General features: G+C 45.0%; 1 protein-coding gene across 2 annotated transcripts in view; it reads left to right on the top strand.

The window, feature by feature from the left end:
* ATP2A2 (ATPase sarcoplasmic/endoplasmic reticulum Ca2+ transporting 2) overlaps positions 1-17740 on the top strand; it is a 57715-nt gene extending 39975 nt beyond the window's left edge. The window contains exons 9-21 of one of the 2 annotated variants that reach the window (XR_012374855.1): positions 2115-2203; positions 2669-2771; positions 3550-3681; positions 6686-6808; positions 6909-7127; positions 7906-8241; positions 9486-9706; positions 10123-10325; positions 11759-11844; positions 12112-12245; positions 12862-12979; positions 13069-14665; positions 16932-17740. Coding sequence is in view for 1 of the 2 variants with exons in the window: in XM_025889740.2 (XP_025745525.2) it covers positions 2115-2203; positions 2669-2771; positions 3550-3681; positions 6686-6808; positions 6909-7127; positions 7906-8241; positions 9486-9706; positions 10123-10325; positions 11759-11844; positions 12112-12245; positions 12862-12979; positions 13069-13189; positions 16932-16945 (1899 nt within the window). In the remaining variant the exon portion in view is untranslated. The remainder of the gene's footprint in view (positions 1-2114; positions 2204-2668; positions 2772-3549; positions 3682-6685; positions 6809-6908; positions 7128-7905; positions 8242-9485; positions 9707-10122; positions 10326-11758; positions 11845-12111; positions 12246-12861; positions 12980-13068; positions 14666-16931) is intronic. The other variant, XM_025889740.2, reaches the window with a different exon arrangement.
* The last annotated feature ends 328 nt before the right edge of the window (positions 17741-18068 follow it).

Below are 18068 nucleotides of genomic sequence, written 5' to 3'. Positions count from 1 at the left end.
TAACTTGCTTTGATATTGCTTAGTACAGTTAATTTGTTTTCTCACATGTGACTTTATTTGAATCATATGGTAATCCTGCTCAAGAGGTTTAAAAAATTAAGGCCCTGAGAGGTTAAGTAACATATCCAAGGGCCACACAACTTCTGATAAAAGGGTAAAGTTGGATTTTCTTAGAGATTGGTAGTTAAATCCAGTCCTCTCTTTTCCACTTAATAATTATATAACCTTCAGCACATGCTTTAACCTCTCTGGTCCTTTGTTCCTCTTCTGTAAAATGTCACACATCTTTGGAAGGAGCCATTTGACAAGCTTCCTTTTTTAGGTGTTGTATCTGTTAGAAAAAAAATGTAGGCGTCACTGATCTTGCTGCATGTGACCTTGGACATGAATCTTTTCCTCATTTGACACTGGTTGTATATGTTTGAACTAGAACCTTTTTTATCAGGAGTCGGTTTTAAATCCCATTATATACTTTCTTTTTTAAGCCATGTTGTATGTCTTGCTCATGGCTTTAGTTCCATTCCAAGGTTGATTTATATCTAAGTATACTTTTGAAATGAAGCTTTTTGGGCGACTGGCCGGCTCAGTCAGAGCATACAACTCTTGATCTCAAGGGCTGTAAGATCAGGCCTCATGTAGGGTATAGAAATTATTATTATTATTATAATTATTTTTTAAGATTTTATTTCCTGGGGGGCGCCTGGGTGGCTCAGTCGTTAATTGTCTGCCTTTGGCTCGGGTCGTGATTCCAGGGTCCTGGGATCGAGCCCCGCATCGGGCTCCCTGCTCAGCGGGAAGCCTGCTTCTCCCCCTCCCCCTGCTAATGTTACATCTCGCTATGTCTCTGTCAAATAAATAAAATCTTGAAAAAAAAAAAAAGATTTTATTTACTGGGGCACCTGGGTGGCTCAGTCGTTAAGCGTCTGACTTCAGCTCAGGTCATGATCCCAGGGTCCTGGGATCGAGCCCCACATCGGGCTCCCTGCTAAGCGGGAAGCCTGCTTCTCCCTCTCCCACTCCCCCTTCTTGTGTTCCCTCTCTCGCTGTGTCTCTGTCAAATAAAATCTTTAAAAAAAAAGAAAAAAGATTTTATTTACTTATTAGAGAAAAAGAGCGAGAGCACAAGCAGGAAGGAGAGGGAGAAGCGGACTCCCCGCAGAGCAGGGAGCCTGATGTGGTGATCCCAGGACCCTGAGATCATGACCTGAGCCGAAGGCGGACGCTTAACTGACTGAGCCACCCAGGCGCCCCAGTCATATTCTTAATTGTTCATATTTCAGAGGGATTTTGGTGTGACAAAAGTCTAGTTGAGATAGCACTTTTGTTTTTGTGTTCTATGATAAGATTTTACAGTTTAAATTTACATGAAAGCATATCTAAATCTGAGTCTTCTAAACTGGGCTTCTGAATTATGATAGAAAAGCAAACCACGGGAAAAAAAAAACCCTTGTTTTTAAGAAACTAGCTCATGTCACTTTATTGTATAAAATGAAGCATCCTTTACTTCCTAAGTGCTTCTGTGTATATTGTCTTGGTAACATGAGTTCATTCAGCTCTGCAGCCTCCATACTGTACACATGGGGTTATGGAGCTTCATAGAAAATGAGCTATTGCCACAATAAAAATAAGTGGGAAGGAGGAGAGAAGTAATTTGTCTTATTTTACTCAGGGAGTGTTTATGCGGCTCTGAAATGTGAGTTTATTTTTCCCAGGCTTTTACTATTAGCTCTGAGGCAGGACTACCTAATACTACTTTCTCAGCTAGCCATTTGAAATTTAGAATTCTGAGCACTCTGAAGAGCACTGCTATGTCTGTGGAATTGACTGACCGAGAGTCCTTATAACTCATGTGTCATGTGGGTTGTCTTCTGTGTCTTTGGTGCCCCTGCTGCTGCTTATTTATTCAGCACCTCAGTGATGCTGTTTCTGACTCTTGGATGGATGGGGAAGTGATCTTAAATAACGCCTGGTTGGAATAAGGGGGGACGGTACTTCTGCTGAGCTTCAATTTATAAGTTTGCTTTCTTAAATGAGAAATGCTTTTTGTCGTAGCAAAGATTGTTTTTTCCAGCATATTTTTACGCCTTTTAAACATTCGTGCCTTTTTTCTGTAGATGTTCATTCTGGACAAAGTTGAAGGTGATAGTTGTTCCCTTAATGAGTTTACCATTACTGGATCAACATACGCCCCTATTGGAGAAGTGTGAGTAAATCTGCCTTATCATTGAAAGGATCCATTGTGGCAGTTTGGGACTTGGATAGATTTGCAGTGTATCTAAAAAGTTTTCTGAATGTGGCTCGTTATTAGTTACTGGACTAATAATTTTTTTTTAATGGACTTTGAAAGAGAAAACACAGGTTATAAGTCAGACTTTTTTTTCATCTTTATTTTTGGAGCCCAATTTTTCAAGTGGGGTTTCTGTTTGTTCTATATTGATAACCTGTGGTGGAAGAATTTCATTAACTAAGAACTCCTGGTCTTTACTGATTGATTCCTGATATCAAAGACACATTCTTTTATTATCTCCAGCATCAGATTTCTAGGAGCCATCGCTCAAATTCTTTTGAATACTTGCCAAGGCTCTTGTCGACAAAATTATATTGTATAATTAAGTGAAAATCAAGAGAGATGACCACACTGTGCTCTAAAAGTGTTTTCTTTTGATAGGCATAAAGATGATAAACCAGTGAAATGTCATCAATATGATGGTCTTGTGGAATTGGCAACAATTTGTGCTCTTTGTAATGATTCTGCATTGGATTACAATGAGGTAAGGCTTCTCATAAATGAGAAAGTAGACCTGGCTGTTCTAGTTTCAAGGGTGGGGTGGGTGGAATGAAAATCCAGCCTTCCTTCCTCCCTTTGGAAAGTAAGGGTTCCTGATTTTATTTCCTCTTTCCATTTTATCTGAGTCAGTGTGAACTAGCCAAAGAAAGCGGAGAGCCTTTCCTATGTCCCCTGACTGAGCATTGCAGTCACTTCACTAAGAGCCAGAGTGTACGTGGTGAGCCCTTCTGCTCTGGTGCAGCTACAATACATGAGGAAAACCTAGAACAGGGCATGTTTTCCTGAAAGTATAGGGTATTGGTCTCTTTTTTTTTTTTTAAGATGGGGACTGTTACATCCTTCACAAGCTGAGGGTTAGAGGGTTGTTTTGATGATCATGATACAAAATTTAACCAACAAAAATCCTTTTTTCCCTCCCTTCTTACTTACATAGTGATCCGCTCGTTTCTATCTAAAATTAGACAAGCCAGGCCCCAACAGAAACCCCATATGAACTCTGTGAAATGATAACAACATACAGTGACACATGCTCTTTGCAAGCTCTGTTTGAATACTGTGACTAGTAGGTTCTCATGGTTAAAGGAAATTAAAAAACTACTTATTAGAATAGGATAACGTGCTTTGAGTATATTTTTATTATCTGCATCATGTGCTCCAGAGTCAGATAAACATGGCCCCTAGAAGAATGATGTGAAGAAGTTGTCCTCTGATGGAAAGTCTTTATTAATGAAAAACTTATTTACTACTTTTGAACTTTACAGGCGAAGGGTGTGTATGAAAAAGTTGGAGAAGCTACGGAGACTGCTCTTACTTGCCTAGTAGAGAAGATGAATGTATTTGATACTGAATTGAAGGGTCTTTCTAAAGTAGAGCGAGCAAATGCCTGCAACTCGGTCAGTATTCAAGCTTGGTGTGTTGTCCGTGCTGCCCTTTGCTTCCCCCGCTCGTAGATAGCTAAGGTATATGTACTTTATCTCCTCAAACTTGCGGCATCTCCTTCCCCACATTTGCTCTCAGGTCAAATGATCCAGCTCTCTGACCAGGAACATAGGTATCACTAGATATTTTCCACAGTCACCGTGCCTCCAAGGTCTGTCTTCTCAGAGCCCGTGGCACTGTGAGTGCACTGTCCTCGCTCCCGACAGAGCCCAGCTGCTCCTTGAGCTGCAAGCCCCACCCCCTCTCCTGCGTTATCACTTTTCCGTCTAGTCTCCACAGATCTCTATCAGTATAGGACAAATAGTAGTATGGTTTTTATCTTAAAACTTTCTTTGGACTTTATTTCCCCCTTTAGCACCCCACTTCTTTTCTCTTTTAGTAAAATTTCTTAAAGCAGCCATTTTACTGTATTCTTTTCCTGTTTTCTCGAATCCACTCCACTCAAGCTCTTTAAGCATTTTGGTGAGCACACCAAATCTCAGGCTGTGAAAGGGGCTTCAAGACCATCCAGTCCAGTCTGGCACTTAACAGGCAGGGAAACTGAGGCCTTTGGTGACTTGGCATAGTCTCACAGCGTGAGGCAGAACTGGACTCCTCCCGCACCCTTTCTTTCTTTGCATTGTTTGAGGAAGCAAAACTCACACTGGAATTAAGGATGTAGATCTCCACTGAAGTGTACCAATTCACACCTCACCACCAGCAGTCTCCTAGTACCGAGGGTCTTGGGCAGGTCCTGTAGCATCCTGCCGACATACATGGCTGCCATAGGATGGGAGAAGTCCAGGCCCCTTGTCTCCATTTCAGAGAGCTCACTCCCTGACTGGCGGTAAGGGTAGGGGGCAGTGCTGGTCCTTGCAAAGCCACACTGCCTGACAGCTCTATTATTAGTTGGTGTGACTAAGTCCCTTAGAAGCAACCTGAAGACTTAGCTTCACAGAGACTGAGGGTTAAAATTGATTCTAGACCTATAACTACTTGATGAAGGGGAAACAAGTAGTATCATGGAGCTTAAAAGTGGTGTGTTAACTGTCATGATGACCACAAATAAGGGCACAGCCATCTGTTCTCTTATCTGCAGACTAAGCATTTTCTTGTTCCACGGCTGCCTTTGCCTCATTTTTTGTCTGCAGCTGAGCAGAGTGGAGAGGGGGTGGTCAGAAATGACTGTCATGGGGCTCCTTCACTGAAAATTCCCAGATCCGAACTCATGCCAGTCTCCAGCCCCCAGAAAGGAGGAACCTGTTGTAGTTCAGAGGTGAAGTGGGCAGGACCCAGCTTTTGAAATAACTACCACTCTGGACCATTCTAATACTGGTGGAAGGGCTTTGTTCTTTTCCTCCCCCGAACCCTCGGATATATCTGGTGCCTAGGTCCACACCTTGTCAGAATTACTACAAGTTCCATCAGTCTTCTAGAGCATTTGGTGCAAATGCTTGATGGAAACTAAACACATAAATACATATGAGTCAGATAATGCAGAATTCAGTGACGGTCTTTTTTCTGCTTGTGCCAGCTCTGGCTGTGAGAGGGTGGCTGTAATCCACCCAGCCTGGCGGAGAACCCACAGGCGTCAGTCCACTCATCACTGCCCACATTAGACGCTGAGGTTCTTGGGGATTTCTGTAATTATCATTAGCTCTGTGTCTGAGTGGGGGTTAGGGGAGAGTCAGGGTAATTCAAATCAAGACAGAAAACCATAAGATTATTAAGTAGATACAGAAAAGGCATCTGATAAAATTTCTGTTCATGATAAAAAGCAGACTTCACCTTCAAGCTGATGGTGCATTTACACAGAGCCTGTAGTGATGTCATACTTAATAGTAACAGAAGTTCTACCTTCCGTGTTTCTATTCAGTATTGTACTTGCAGCCCCAGTCCATGCAATAAGGCAAGAAAAATCAAAGGTTTAAAAGTCAAAAAGGATACAGTATACGTTGTAGGTAATTTGATTGTATACACAATCCAGATCCAACAGCATCTAAATCTGAAAGGGTAATTTTCAGTCCTCATTTACCCAAGCTGTTAGTCTCTCCCTCCCTGAAACATTCCTTCACTTGTTCTCCTCGCTCCCGGCCCTGTGCCGACTCCCTTGGCTGGATCTTCCACCTCCCACCAGGGGTGGGGAGGCCCCAGGGCCCAGTACTCAACCTGACCTGTTTGCAGTTACTGCCATGAGGTCTTTGGTCACCGTGCTGGAGTGTAATATGGTGGCCATTGGCTCCCTGAAGCTCTTTAGAATAAAGAAAACAGCGGCTCTTCAAGTGCATAGTAGTAGCCACATTGGACAGCTACATGAGCATCCCTGCCAGAACATTCCCACCACAGTAGGAACTTCTGTGAGGCAGCAGTGGTCTGGACCACCTATTTCTGCCCACAGTCGCCATGATCTCTTGGATTATTTGTACTAAGTGGTGCACCTTGTCCCCCTTCAGCTCATTCTTAACACAACTGCCAGACCTTGAAACCCTCCCTTATCTTCCATTTTCACTTGTTATAAATGCCTTAAGGTGATTTTTAACATCCTGCAACCTCTTTCTCACCTCTTTCTCTTGCAAGATTTTCCAACTGCTCGGCCTGGAGTCCCCTTGAACATGCTGGGTCATGCCAGCCTGCATTCTGCACTCCTGGCTCACACATCCTTCACGTTTTTACTCAGATGGTGCCTTCTGGCCATTTTATGTAAAGTTGCGATCTGAACATACACAAATTTTCCATCCCCCTTCCCTGCCTTACTTAGTTTTTTTCTCCATAGCACTTTATGTTTACATTCCAGTGTGTTTCCCAAACCAGAGGGCAAGTTTAAGCTTCATGAGGGGGAGAACTTACTTGTATTGTTCATTGTCCATTGCTAAACCCCCAGTGCCTGTCACATAATAGGTGCTGAGTGAATATTTGTTGAACAAGTGAAAAATAAACAGAATTGTCATCCAGTAACATCCCATGTATGTTCTCCTGTAGGTCATTAAGCAATTGATGAAGAAGGAATTTACTCTGGAGTTTTCACGTGATAGAAAATCGATGTCAGTTTATTGTACACCAAACAAACCAAGCCGGACATCGATGAGCAAAATGTTTGTGAAGGCAAGTATGGCAGATTGCAATTGAGATGTTCTTTCCAGGATTAGCATCCTGGGTGAGCCCAGTAAATAAAATTGTTGACCTAAATCTGTAACATTTCCAGGGTGCTCCTGAAGGTGTCATTGACAGGTGCACCCACATTCGAGTTGGAAGTACTAAAGTTCCTATGACCCCAGGAGTCAAACAGAAGGTCATGTCTGTCATTCGGGAATGGGGTAGTGGCAGCGACACACTGCGGTGCCTGGCTCTGGCCACTCATGACAACCCACTAAGAAGAGAAGAAATGAACCTTGAGGACTCTGCCAACTTTATTAAATATGAGGTTAGCTAATGAAAAGTTTCTTCCCCCACACCCTGCACATTCATTGTGTTCAAACAGTACTCCTTCAGTAAAAGGTCAAATGAGTCTTGCTTTTGCCAAGAAAGGGGTGTGGTTATTTGTTTTTCTGCAGGCCAAATACATCACCGTTCCAATTTAGCTTGCTGCTTCCAACCTATGTAGTTAACAGTTTAATACAAGTCTTTTACTTTCAAGATAGAATAATTAAGACTTAAGCTAAATAAACTTGTAAAGCCTATTTTGCAACTCCTCTATAAATTAAGATGTTTTAACAATTGGGAATGTTTTTAAAACATTCATGAGTTATTAAAGGTCAAAATATCCAAGTTGAGAGATTCCTTTCACTTGTCTGCTCATAGAATTCTTTCTTACCAGGTATGTGACTTCCTGAAGCACTGCCTGAAAGGAATAAGGAATAACTTGGGTACTATGGGCCCCTAGAGTGGCCAGTATCAAAATGCTCTTACTCCTTGGTATGTTTTTCTCCTCATTTCAAAGGATTTTCATGAAAGTTAAAGGATGATTTGGTTACAAGAACGTAGTACTATTTTTTATCCTTTCCAGTTAATTGGAATTAATACTATTCCTTGTTGGATTTGTATCTCAATGAATATTAATCTTAGGTAAGAGTCACAGTTACAGAATTTGTTATAGGAAAATGCAGAGACCTTTGCTCTTACTGTATAACTGGCCCTTGTTCTATACCACGGGAGAAATTAGAATTTCCTGTGTTTGAACTAAGGTGATTCTTTTGCTGTAGACCAATCTGACTTTTGTTGGCTGCGTGGGCATGCTGGACCCTCCGAGAATTGAAGTGGCCTCCTCTGTGAAGCTGTGCCGGCAGGCAGGCATCCGGGTTATCATGATCACTGGGGACAACAAGGGCACTGCTGTGGCCATCTGTCGGCGCATTGGCATCTTCGGGCAGGACGAGGATGTGACGTCGAAAGCTTTTACGGGTCGGGAGTTTGATGAGCTCAATCCTTCAGCCCAGAGAGATGCCTGTTTGAACGCTCGATGTTTCGCTCGAGTTGAACCTTCCCACAAGTCAAAAATTGTAGAATTTCTTCAGTCTTTTGATGAGATAACAGCTATGGTGAGTACCTTTGGACTCACACTATGCAGACAGAGCAGGTTGTAATTTTGACTGTTAAATTTTTAGTAACAGCTCCTAGATTTAGAATATTGTGATTTTTGTTACAATCAGGGCTGTTTCTGTAGGGTTCTGTTGACCCGTAGTTGGTATGACCTGCAGGGAAGATCCTAGAGTAGTTTAAGAAGTAGAAGTATGCCTTCTGAATCACTTGTGGGGAAATATTTGGTGACACCTAGTCTTTATCTTGGTTAAAGTGTACATGTTTCTTTGTGTTTTCAGATTTTATTTATTTGAGAGAGAGAGAATGAGCCAGGGGGAGGGGCAGAGGGAGAGGGAGAAGCAGACTCCCCACTGAATAGGAAGCCCGATGCTGGACTCGATCCCAGAACCCTGGGATCATAACCTGAGCAGAAGGCAGACGCTTAACTGACTGAGCCACCGAGGTGCCCCAGAAGTGTACATGTTTCTATCTATCTCAAGTTTCTAAAAATTGATTCAGTTAACTCCTTTGTGTTCTCTAACCCTACCTGAAATTAGATGTACTGGTCAAGCATTAAGAGCTGCCCATGTGCGAGGCATTTCCAGGATTCTTCCCCTAGTGTGAATCTTCACCCAGACACATTCACATTGTGCCATATTTGCTTTCTCTTGCTTATCTTGAAAACTTTAAGAAACAAAGGTGTTATGTGAAAGCAGATATTACAGGTATAACTCCCTTCCTCTCCTCCTTTCCCAGAGGGAGCCACTGTTCTGAATTCAATGTTAGGTGTTCAGTAAAAGTTTAAAAAACACCCATGGGAATGATAGCTTTGTATCTGTAGACGATATCTGGTGTTTTTGCATGTTTGTGACCTTCGTAAATGGCATGTTACGGTTTCCATCTTTTTGCCGTCTGCACCTGTTCTACTTGAGCTTCCTCTGTGTGGGTACAAGTGCTGCATCTTAACTGTCATGTGGGTGGTTTTTTGTTTTGTTTGTACAAACATAAAAATACAGATGAATTTTGAAGTCCTCTTTGTTCCACTTCCCTCTGAAGTCTCTTCGGCTCATTGGGCAATTTTACGTTTCCCAGGTGAAGTGTGTTTTGTGATGCCACCTTGTAAAAATGAAAATTCTCTGTGTCTGTGCCCAGAGGGCCATGGCTGCATTTGTTCCCTTGCTTCAGGATGTCTGAGCCTTTGTCGGGGGTGCGTGTGTGAGGTGGTGGCAGGTGTGCATAAACCGGCCCTCACATTCCCTTTCAGACTGGGGATGGCGTGAATGATGCTCCTGCCCTGAAGAAATCTGAGATCGGCATTGCCATGGGCTCTGGCACCGCAGTGGCTAAAACGGCGTCTGAGATGGTCCTGGCCGACGACAACTTCTCCACCATCGTGGCTGCAGTGGAGGAGGGGCGGGCCATCTACAACAATATGAAGCAGTTTATCCGCTACCTCATCTCGTCGAATGTGGGGGAAGTTGTCTGGTGGGTCCCTGAGAAAGATCACTTGTAGCCCTTTGTCTAAAATCAGGGCTTAGGATGACCAGTTTTCCAGATTTGTGGTTCATATGGCAGCAGCTTTGGTCTTCGTGCATAAGGAGGAAGGTAGAGGTTGTTCCGGCCCTTGGGAGGGCTGTCCTGCAGCTGCCCTCGTGTGTAAAGCATGCCCTTGAACATAGAAATGAGTTTAACTACATAAAGTAACATAAAATTCTTGGCCTTCTAATATTGTACTTTAACTCAAAATTATGTATAACAAATGTTTTATGGTGGACAAAAAGTTACTTCGAGCAGTCATTGTTACTGTCCATTGATTTTTATGGAGGAGGAGAGGGTGCTGATGCTGTGTAAGTAGTGGCCAAAATAATTTGGGAACTTTCTCTTTCTTCGGGTGGAAACAGTATCTTCCTGACAGCAGCCCTTGGATTTCCTGAGGCTTTAATTCCTGTCCAGCTGCTCTGGGTCAATCTGGTGACAGACGGCCTGCCCGCCACTGCCCTGGGGTTCAACCCTCCCGATCTGGACATCATGAATAAACCACCCCGGAACCCGAAGGAACCCCTGATCAGCGGATGGCTCTTTTTCCGTTATCTGGCCATTGGCTGTGAGTATAGTTTTTATATCGTTGACTTTGAAACAAAACATTCATGAGCCAACATTTTTGTAAATTCATTCTTTAAAAGCACATTTTTTCTTTTCTATCCCTGTATTAGGGTAACAAAAGATGGAGTTTAATAAACTATATACCCAGTTTACAGGAAAGTTGGTCCCTTGTTTTAGTTATCCCTGTCATTCCTTGGGCCTTTGTGAATGAGGTTTTCAGATTTAACCTAAGGGCAAAAGGATACAGGGGTGAGTAAGGGTCAGGCCTTCCATCACCAAGCTATGAAACTAAGCCCCCCTCCCCCTAAAGTAGAGGCAGGAGCTGTGCATTCATCTGCAGTGCGTGGGAACCACTGTGGCCCTCCTGCTCCCGCCCGGCTGTCAGGTCTTGTCCTCACTTTAGGGCTTAGGAAAGTGAGGCCAGAGAGTTAAAATAACTGCCCTGGGGTTCAATAGGAAGGTGGTTTTTTTGTTTGCTTTTTTTAGTATGTTCACATGATTTAAAATTCCAGAAGCACACAGTGCCATAAAGTGAGAAAGCTCTCAGCCAGTCAGTTCCCCTCCGATACTGAATTTCTCTTGTGCCTTCCAGAAATACTCTAGCAAATAGATCTATCCTGTGCATATATTTTTCCGAAGTGTTGGTGTGCAATACACACATGTGCTAAACCCTGCATTTCGCCCTATTTGTTGGGAATCGCCACGTCAGTACGTGTGTGACTGCCCCGTCCCTGTCCACCAGCTGTCTCCTATCCCCTAGTGATTGCTGACTTCGAGGGAGTGTGTGCTTGTATCTTCTGGTAGATGCTGCCGCACTGGGACCGTCTTTGTGCTGTCCCTGTGTTCTCCAGGACCCTATTGCTTTGTAATAATCTTGCTCAATTCAGAACTATTTGGTTGGGGGCAGGGGGGGCGGGAGAGGTGGTCCCAGAATCGGCTTTGGGCTTTGCCGTGTCGCTTGCGTTCTGCACTAACCGCTCTGGCGGCATTTCCACACAACGGTTCTGCCAGGCCTTCGGAGCAAGTAAGTGTCCAACTGGGAGCATCAGTTTTCCTAAAAGTCCTGGGGGTGTGATCTGGCCCTGCTGCACAGTGAGGCGCTATGTGGAGGACACGTACCTGCAGCTGTAGAACATTAGCCTCCAGTTCGAGGGGCTTGGCTAGCGTAAAAGTCCAGCCAATTCCAGTAGGTGCTCTTCCTCCCATACTCTGGAAGACAAGTTGCCTAGTTTTTCTGTACTGCACACACCCCTCTCCTTACAGAAAGCGCCCGTCTAGCTGCTTTGGCCGGTGGGAGGGAGCACTTGCTAGTGGCAGCACAGGCCCTCCTGTACCATCGTCCTACCCTGTCTCCTCTCTGCTGGACACTGGCCCGCGAGGCAGGACCTGCAGTGAAAGCTGTGGGCTGCAAACCCCGCCTGTGTCTCTTCCCAGGTTACGTTGGCGCTGCTACTGTGGGTGCTGCTGCGTGGTGGTTCATTGCTGCCGACGGAGGGCCAAGAGTGTCCTTCTACCAGCTGGTATGTATCTGCCTTTTCTCTTCTGCCTCAGAGGCAAAGCATTAAAAGGTTGTCCTTGAGCGTTTTGTGGTTTGGGTGGCTACCAAATAATCTTAACCCTCAAATAATTAGCAGTGGCCTCTAAGAGGATTCTGAAGGACCAGGGCTTCTCTGGGAGATGGGGGGAGATCTTGTGTGGGTCTGTGTCCTGGGCTTCCTGTGGAACGGGGACATGGACCTTGGAAATGTACTTGGCTGATGAAGAACTTGATTGGGCATTTGTTGCAGAGCCACTTCCTACAGTGTAAAGATGACAACCCGGACTTTGAAGGAGTGGATTGTGCAATCTTTGAGTCCCCATACCCGATGACAATGGCGCTTTCTGTTCTAGTAACCATAGAGATGTGTAACGCCCTCAACAGGTCAGTGAGTCCTTGACAAGCTGGGGCAAGAGCTCCGCCAGCCAGCACACCGGGGAACTGGGTGTCGTGGTTGTTGGAGGTTTGCAGGAAAGCTCCTCCCTCCCAGAAAGAAAGGAGAACAAGCAGCACCGGTTTTAAAAGCTTCAGTCGTCATCACCTCCGGGAAGTAGTGGGAGTGCTTAACCACATGTTCCTTATGAGACAGCAGGGGCCAAAAATAGGGCCTCTGGTGCCCCTGTATGCCATTGCCCACAGGGAAGGCACTCTTGCCCTTTAGCAGTGAAACAAATGGTATCATCCAATTAAGCCAATGACAAAAATGGAAATTTCAAAATAGCATCAGTGTCAAGGGCAACTGAGAGCAGCTTTGAGTCCATTGAAATGGAGTCTGCTGTGCTGAAGCCTAGATTTAAAATTGGAAGTTTGTCCTACATCTGAACATTCTTCCTTTAACTTTGCCACAATAGAAACTTTACTAAGTAGAATTAGGTCAGTGGGCAATGCCAGGTAGGCCACTGCCTTACTGAAGCATAGTTCTGAATGGTCTTGGTCACTCGTTACAAGGGCCTTTGCCTTTCAGGTGGGCATATTTCATGTACCTCTCGTTGTTCTGCAGCTTGTCTGAAAACCAGTCCCTGCTGAGGATGCCCCCTTGGGAGAACATCTGGCTCGTGGGCTCCATTTGCCTGTCCATGTCGCTTCACTTCCTCATCCTCTACGTGGAACCTTTGCCAGTAAGCGCTGGGGGGACCAGGACCGAGGCTGGGGACTCGCTGCCTGTCCTGCAAGTCTGGGAACTTGACAGAGCTTCTTTGTATTTCAGCTTATTTTCCAGATCACACCGCTGAATTTGACCCAGTGGCTGATGGTGCTGAAAATCTCCTTGCCTGTGATTCTAATGGACGAGACACTCAAGTTTGTGGCCCGCAACTACCTGGAACCTGGTAAAGAGTGTGTGCAGCCTGCCACCAAATCCTGCTCGTTCTCGGCATGCACCGATGGGATTTCCTGGCCGTTTGTGCTGCTCATAATGCCCCTGGTGATCTGGGTCTATAGCACAGACACTAACTTTAGTGATATGTTTTGGTCTTGACTGACAGTTTTACATAAAGAAGATGTTTAACTTAATCAATTAATTTTTTTATTGTTTAAAGCAACTGTCTATTTCTGCTGAATTTTCACATGAACATATTGGCTGGTGAAGGAGATTTCATACTCTAGATTTTGTTTTGCTTTTCTGACTCCAGTGGGGCAAGATTTTCCTTTTTTATACACATAATTAAAGTGTCCATTGACATGTACAGAGAACTAACACTATTTTATGCAAATATTTTTTTGTAGATGAAAAAGCATGTACAGTGTTCTGTTTAATAACTCATCCTTGTATAAAAAAAATAGTTGAGCCAGCAGACATTGTCAGCAAATTAATTGGCAGCAGATTTTAGGAAATGAATGTGTGTGGTTTTTTTTCTAAAACTAAATAGCATGTATTGTGTCTTTTGCATGATCATCTGGATTTAATCTGAGATCACAGTCTAATTTTTATTCATAAGCCAATTTTTCTGCACTGAGCAGAGTACTGCTACCTCAGTCAGTATTTTTTGGTTTGCCACTCCCCTCACCCCCCCGACCCCCGTTCACTCCCACCCCCACTCCTGGCCCTGCTCGGCTGCTTCTCCTGTAGGGTTCCGATGGTTCTGTTTACATCAGTCTTAACAAGAGGTATGCCTGTTCTCGCTTGTGCAGAAAACATTGTTCCAGATTCAATCGACTGGGTTCATGTCCCCCCACATAGTTTTTAAGGTTATTTATTTAAATGTCTAATGTATTTTATTGTAACAGACATTGTTTTGCCAACATTGCCTATTTCAGTGGCACTTCACAATCTAGTTTAAAAAGGAAAATAAAACATTTTAAATGGACAGAAAAATAACTGTCTTGTTTTTAACTTTTAAGTGGCTTAGCTTGAACTATCAAACAGATGTGTCCAATTTTCTCTTAAGTAAGTTCTTAGCTCAGAACTTGAGTTTTACTGTGCTCGAGGGGAAGGAGGATTGTGTTCTGCTGCAAAGGTAGCTGTAGGAATTAATACATAGGCACCTGTTGTCACCCATGATACCTTTTTGCAAGTTTCTGCTGGCCTGTTTTAGCCTGGTGTAGAGAATATAAGGGGGATTGTGTGTGTGTTTGTGGGGGTGTGTGTGTGTGTATGTGTTTTTGTAAAAATCTGTAAATAGCACATGACCAAATGAACATATGTATAGAACTATTTTTATTTGAATGTGGCACTAACCAACACCATGGTTACTATGATAAATGTTTGCGCATGTTCGAGATCAGTCTTACCAACCGTGTGTAAGTCATTAACTGTCCTAACTATGGTGTTTTCCTCCAATGCCTTCCAACATCCATCAACTAACGTGAGTATTCCCTGGAATCCTGATGCTTTAGCCTAAAGGTGACTGCCACTGAGCGAGCTAGCTGTGACACTAACGAAAACATCCCATGTCATGTACTGCTGTGCTGTGTGTCTCCAAGAGCAGCAAGCGTACGATGCCTGGTACCTGTGCACACGTGGGGTGGGTTAGATGCCTGCAGACTCCGTGCATGGCCTTGGACAGTGGCTCAGCCAGATGTTGAGGAGGGCCTGGTGGGAGAGAAACTCGTTTTGCTTGGGTCCGACTGACAGGCTGAGGGAATGCTGCCTTTGTTAATGCCGAGACGAGGCGTCTCAAAAATTCATGGTTCTCTGGTGTTTAGCTGCAAGGACTCCTCCCCGAGCCTTCCTACCATGTTTGTTAACAAGTAAAAACCTAGTGAAAGCACATAATTGAGCAGTGAATTCATATATCCATAGGTTTGTCTCAAATAGGTGGCCACCTTTTTTCACCTTCTGGGTAATATCCTTTGCAGCTGAGACTTGTCTTCTCTGTCTCCAGAGTATGAGAAAGCACAGTTAGTAGGGCATGGCTCTGCTAGCAACCAGCCAACCGGTCATGAGCCAGGGTGAAGGAGGCCTAGGCAGCAGCTCCTTCCCTGTGAGGCCCTGACTGTTCTTGTGAAGGTACTGGGGCCGGCCCCAAGATGTGCTATAAAGGCTCAGTGTTGGGGGAAAAGTTAATGGATACTAAGCAGGGCAAGGTGCTGCTAACTTCCCAGGTCTGAGTATAAGGGGATGGAAGTCCCGGCCTGACTCATCGAGGTCTCTGAGGAAGGGAGGTTGGTTTGTTTGGCAGAGAATATAGGGGGGAGGAGGGTAGGTTTTGCCGATTTTGGCGTAAAAAGAAGCAGGGTGAGTGGTCAAATGCAAGGAGTGCACCTTGGCTGCAAACCAAGACAGGATGTCTGAGCTTGCTGGTGTGCTATTCAGTGGAAACCAGACTTACCAGTCAACTTTTCCTGATCTGGTTCCTTGTAGTGGCCTTTACAAAAGAAGCTGAATGGGGTTTGCTGCTGTCAGAGACGTGCACAGCCCCAACTGGGCCTGGGCCGGCTCTTGTCTTGTGGTTTCCCAGCTTCAGGCCTGTCTCGGCCCATAGAGGTGGTTTAGGCACCCCCTTCCCTCAGCCCGGGCCGCTGGGAGCATCCCCTTGTCAGCTCTGCTCCAGGCTCTGCTGCTGAGAAACAGGCCCACATGAGCCCCTGTACTGCTGGGGGCACATCCCTGGCCTCAGGCCTCCTGCACTGCGCAGACAGTGCCCAGACCTAGCCTCACCCAGCACCTGCAGGAAGGCACAGGCGGCCTCTGCTTTTGCCGCCATCAGGACTAGACAGGGCGGTGTCGTGTTCAGACTCACCAAAACTTGTTCATGTCCTCACCGACGGGCAGGTAGGCCTTGCACAGCTTCTTTGATAGGGCTTTGCCTGGAAGATGGCTATCTCACACGTCCCCCAGCTGGGATCCCACTCCAGCGGCTCACTCTTCATCTGCACAGCACGGGTGGCACGTGGTACAGAGCGAGCTACGTGAGCTCCCAAACAAGCAAGGCCAGCGCCAGCCCCTGCGCCCTCCCCCCCCCCCAAGCAGCTGCTACCCTGCCACCCTCAGACCGGGCCTTGGCCCCCTGAATGTCCTGGAGGTGGCAGACCTCAGGAATAGGAGACCACAAGCACTAGCTCAGTGTCTGCAGTGCCCGTGGGCTAAGGTAGCCCTTTTAATGTCACCACCAGTTTTGTCAAAGCCACCACCGCGCAGCTAACAGTGATGGTAATCCCCAGCCTGCCTGCTTCAAAGAAGGGGGTGAGGACCGCAGCTCCCCTGCTAGGACCAGGCAGGGCTAGGCCCCTGGGGAGGGAGGGGAAGGGGAAGGGAGGAGCCCGAGGCTTCGCACTGGGCCACACTGCTCCTCTCTGCTGCACCTTCCTTACCACCCGCACTGCTAACAGGAACTTCCCTCCTCTTGCCCGTCTCCCTTCCGTTACATCGGAAGCGATTACACGTCTGCCTGTTGGGGTTCTGTGAGCCAGGGGGACAGGAAGGGCCCGTGTTGCCAAGCCAGTGCTGCTAGCTGCTACCCTATGCAGGCAGCGCCTCGGGGACAGTTAATTAGAAATGCTGGTCTTGAAATCTTAAAAGGTCAAACTGAATATTCCTTCTCACTATTCCTTGTCACTATTAATCTTAAATAGTTATTCTAACATTTCCCATATTTCCTAAAGCTGATTTCCTCTCTCTTTCCTTTTCAGCAATACTGGAGTAACCGCTTCCTAAACCATTTTGCAGAAATATAAGGGTGTTCGGTTGCGTGCATGTGCGTTTTTAGCAACACATCTGCCAGCCCTCTGCATGATTGATGTTGGGGGAAAAAGAAAAGTAGAAAAAAAAGTCCCCAACTCATTGTGTGTTATGTGGAGGAAACGTGTATTACCAACGGGGTTTAGCTTTTAAATCAAAATAATAATTACAAATGTACAATTTAGCTTAATGAATCAGAAAGCCTCTCCAGAGAACTTTGGTTTCTTTGCTGCAAGAAAAATGAGGTTCTGAAACCTTATCTAAGAACTTAGAAGCCATCAGCCAAGTCTCCATGTTTCTCTGTGCAAAATGTCATAGCTTATATAAATGTACCATATTCAATTGTAATGCATGCCTTCAGTTGTAAGTAGCCAGATTTCGCTATGGTGTCATTTAAACATGCTACTTTTTAATTGGCCCTGTACAGTTTGCTTATTTATAAATCTATTGAAAACACTACAGGTGTTGAAAGGTTAGAATGTAGGCCTCCAGTTCATAACTTGTTATTTTTTTGAGTGTGCAAACAGCTATTTTGCACTGTATTAAATGTAACTTATTTAATGAAATCAGAAGCAGTAGACAGATGTTGGTGCAATACGAATATTGTGATGCATTTATCTTAATAAAATGCTAAACTTTAATTATCACAACGCATGTTTGACTTTAGACTGTAAATAGAGATCAGTTGTCTATCTCTGTGCTGGTAACAACAAGCATTGCACAGACATGGTTTCAGGTAAATAAATCTATTCTACGATAAGTTCACAGTGTGGTGCTGACTGTTCTCCGGCGGGAGGGGTGGGTGGTGGGCACTGAGCGCCTCCAGCCCCGCACCCCGAAGTGTTTTTACCTTCTGGTGGGGGGAAGGTCTTAGACTTTATGGGGACAAGGTCTGCTCGTGTGTCACACGACTCAAGTGGGGAGAGCTGAGTGGCTTGTCATTGGGTTTTCAGAGAGAATCAGATTTTAAAAGTTGTCAGCAGCTTGGAGGTTGTACCGATGGAGAGATGCTTCTCATACTGTTCAGATGTAAAATGTAAAATTCTGCACTCCTACTGTGAATAGATAAAAGTGAACTGGAGCGGCTG

Source organism: Callorhinus ursinus, unplaced genomic scaffold (assembly GCF_003265705.2).
Source record: "Callorhinus ursinus isolate GAN/ISIS: 27379988/994484 unplaced genomic scaffold, GSC_fseal_2.0 scaffold41, whole genome shotgun sequence".
In the NCBI taxonomy this organism is placed as follows: Eukaryota; Metazoa; Chordata; class Mammalia; order Carnivora; family Otariidae; genus Callorhinus; species Callorhinus ursinus.
Note: the sequence above shows the minus strand (reverse complement) of the source record. Positions and strands in the feature narration are given on the sequence as shown.